The sequence below is a fragment of the Salvelinus sp. IW2-2015 genome, unplaced genomic scaffold, assembly GCF_002910315.2.
Source record: "Salvelinus sp. IW2-2015 unplaced genomic scaffold, ASM291031v2 Un_scaffold4554, whole genome shotgun sequence".
Lineage (NCBI taxonomy): Eukaryota > Metazoa > Chordata > Actinopteri > Salmoniformes > Salmonidae > Salvelinus > Salvelinus sp. IW2-2015.
In genome coordinates, this window is record NW_019945824.1 from 49380 (window position 1) to 53434 (window position 4055).

A 4055-nucleotide genomic window follows, 5' to 3' on the forward strand; every position below is an offset into this window, starting at 1 on the left:
CCCCCTCTATCCAGGGGTCTAACCAGTGTCTATCTCCCCCTCTATCCAGGGGTCTAACCAGTGTCTGTCTCCCCCTCTATCCAGGGGTCTAACCAGTGTCTATCTCCCCCTCTATCCAGGCGTCTACACGTTCGGCCTGTTCACCGTGGACATCTTTGTGAACGCCGGCCAGGTGGTGACGGGGAATCTGTCCCCCCACTTCCTGACGGTGTGTAAGCCCAACTACACAGCCCTGGGCTGCCAGCACGCCCTGATCTACATCAGCCAACAGGAGGCCTGCACCGGGAACCAGGAGGATATCCTGCGCGCACGCAAAACCTTCCCCTCCAAAGAGGCTGCCCTCAGTGTCTATGCAGCCTTCTATCTTGCGGTGAGTGGGAACTAAAGATTAGTAGGAACCAAAGATACAAGTTGAATAGTTGAGTCGGCTGTGTTACAACTACTAACTAACGGAATGAAATAACTGGAGTAAGTGTTTCCATATTGATGATATGTGCAGAAAAGTAGGATTTCTGACATTACAGACATCCCTGGGAAATCTTAGGACATTCTATGAGGAACGGCCTTTTTAACAGTCCTTGAAGACTTAGTAAGTAGGCCTATTAGATGCCGGTCTAAAATGTGCTGCTATTCAGCTGCTTCTTTGATGGCTATGACGAGATTTGGAGAACGCTGCTAAATATATCCTGTTAGTGTGTAAACCCCCTATAAGCCGATCATCAATTCCTGTCAGATTGGGCTTAATAACTCTCGTGTCTGGAAATCTTGTTTTCGTTTTTGGACGCTGGATTCGAGTGGAAGAGTGTTCTGGTGGTGAGATACAATTGTGTTGAAGATTTCACGTTTGATATTTAACTTTGTAGAATCCAATTTCTTCCACGACGCCCGCAGAATGCAGATGTCTTTTCTCTGTATTGTTTAGGACTGGTGCTTCGGTTGTTGTCGTGCAAAAGACTGTCGGTCTCACGGTAACTGACCATTTAATGAACATAAACATRTTTAGCATCTCCAGGCCTACACGCCACGTAAAAGGTGCTGAGTGCATACATCTACTCTACACACACACACACACACACACACACACACACACACACACACACACACACACACTACATCAACACTAGACACCCAGAACACAACAGTTACACACAGACACTACTAGACAATACAGACACAGACACAACACACAACAACACATTTTTTATTCATCATCACAACACACTACTATTCACACACACAACACACCACACACACATTTTACACACACTTATCACACACACACACACCACACACACCACACCACACACAACGGCACCACACACCACAACCACACACAGACACACAGAAACACACAACAACACACAACAACACACACACAACTGAAACAGTGCTGACTGATTCTTGGATGTATTGGCTACGAATATCCTGTTTGGCCACTGATCTGTTTGGCTGTTTGCTGTAGATCAGAGAAAAGGGTTACTATATCGCTCTGACAGACAGGTATATTCTTAATCCATTCCTTACTTCAATTTTAGTGTATTTTGGGTTATATGTTGTAAAATTGTTAGATATTACTGCATTGTCGGAGCTAGAAACACAAGCATTTCGCTACACCTGCAATAACATCTGCTAAACATGTGACCAATACATTTGATTTGATTTTTATTTCAATAAACTTTGAATAATAGCCTGGCCGTTTATTTCCTTAAATCACTGAACACAACAGGCTTTTATTAGTGACAGGCTTCTATTTGTGCCAGGCGTCTATTTACTTAATGCACAGAGCTTTTGCTCATTTGCATAATTTCTTTTKAAAATTAATTACAGCATTCACTTCCATCATTTTTATCAATTTCTTACATTTCCTGCACTGTCATCATTTACACACTATAGCTGGTTTCCATTGGCGATGACAGATTTGCATACGAATATTTTAACAAATCCACTGTCTGCCCTCTCAATATTACACTCACCAGTTCTATGAAGACACTCTGCCCATTCCAATGGAAGACACCGGGGTTTCAATACCTTGGGATATTCATAACACCAGATCTGAATAGCATTTCAAGGAGAATTATCTTCCACTCCTGGATCGAATCAAGAACAACCTCCAAACCTGGATCTCCCTCCCAGTTAGCTCAGTAGGAAGAATTAATGTAATCCGTATGAACATCCTCCCTAGACTGAACTATTTATTTCAGATGCTCCCATGCTATCTCCCAGCTTCCTTTTTCAAAACATTTAACCAAAGCATCACCAAATTTATATGGGGCAATAAAAAACCTAGGATTCTAAAATCTGCATAAATCAATATGCGCATTTTCCCACCAGAGATGTGTTTCCATCAAACTTACTTTTTGTGGATAAAGTCTGCACGTGATGACATAGTGCACATAAAACATGACTTTTACCGTTAAATTCCCACGTACTGAATGAACAAATAATAACGTTTTAAATGGGTTTCCATCACATTTTTTAAAATCTACTGATGCTTTTGAAACAAAAACTGTTGAGTTATATAACGAATGTGCCTACAGCCTTGGCACAGATGCTCTACAGTGCAGGTAGCCTACCTACATTATGAGAGTATTATGGATAAGAGCCATATTATTTGTTTTTGTTATATGGCAGCCAAACATCCATCGTCATGTCACCAGAATAAGACCCTGGATATTTATTGGAAAGGAGCATCAAGCTCATCACCGTGACCTTTCACCTCCCTGTGAAGTTCATCGTCATTTTCTTAATCTGTAGCCTAATAAAATGCATGCTTTCCCGAGTCGCAGTGGGAGGACCACACAACATAGTATTGCGTGACTCCAAGTTTACTTCCATATGATGTTTTATTCACAGGAGGTTAATGACACATTCATTGGGGAGAACGGGCTTGTGGTAATGCCTGGAGTTGGATCAGCGGACTGGTATCATATACATTAATGATTTCTCTGTGTTTGATGCCGTTCCATTGGCTCCATTCCAGTATGATGAGCCGTTTTGCCCTCAGCAGCCTCCACTGTGTTAATTATATCAATATTTGCGCATAAAGGCATTTTCTACTAATATTTCTCGCATAATTCATTTTACAGACATAAAAAGATCCCACCATGTCGAACGAACAAATTCTCTGTCAGAATTTATAAAATTGTACCCGCAATTCATGTTTCCATCATCCCAGTTATGACTTTTTTTCATGCGTCAGGTAATTAATCTGCATGAAAATGTTTGATGTAAATGTGGTTTGTATAACGTTTCGTTTGTTTTAGCACAGAATAATTATTCTCCTCTTTAACTGTGCATTTTCGGCAGGTTCTTACTTTCGCCACTAGAGGGTGTTGAACCGATTTCTTTGGGTCTGTACTTCCAACGTTGTTGACAGTTTTTTTTGTTTGCTTGCCAGTTAACGAGCAGTTGTCAGCTGTTAGCGGCCAATGGATAGCAGTTGTCAGCTGTTAGCGGCCAATGGATAGCAGTTGTCAGCTGTTAGCGGCCAATGGATAGCAGTTGTCAGCTGTTAGCGGCCAATGGATAGCAGTTGTCAGCTGTTAGCGGCCAATGGATAGCAGTTGTCAGGTGTTAGCGGCCAATGGATAGCAGTTGTCAGCTGTTAGCGGCCAATGGATAGCAGTTTCTTACTGGCGATAAAAACGGACGATTGCCATCATTTTGTCGAGTCATGACTGAATTATTTAATGTAACAAATGAAACATTAAACCTTGTCAACAAGTCATGGCAATTCATGGTAACCTCGTAAATAATTCATTTACACCGGGTGTTTATTTGAAACAGGTGTTTATTTTCCTGAAATGTGTGCAGTTGACCAGCTATTAAAAGGGACATGCGGCTTTTTGAGACTCAGCATTTAATTAAGCGTTTTATGGTAACGCTGAAAAGGAAATCCTCCACTGACTCATAGCAGACTAAGCCTGTTACTTTACATAAAGAGGATTTCTGCTGATTCACCCTACTCACTCTAGAAAGCCTGCTAGTTGAAGGATTTGAGCGTGAGAGACAGTATTAAGCAGAGGGAAAATAATATTAGCAGACTGCTGTCTGAA

The 4055-nt window shown here is 41.5% G+C and overlaps 1 protein-coding gene across 1 annotated transcript in view; it reads left to right on the forward strand.

Annotated features, from left to right (window-relative positions):
• LOC112077425 (phospholipid phosphatase-related protein type 5-like) overlaps nt 1-4055 on the forward strand; it is a 38061-nt gene that overhangs the window by 27927 nt on the left and 6079 nt on the right. Inside the window, exon 3 of the mRNA XM_024143938.2 lies at nt 120-370. Within this exon, the coding sequence (XP_023999706.2) occupies nt 120-370 (251 nt within the window). The remainder of the gene's footprint in view (nt 1-119; nt 371-4055) is intronic.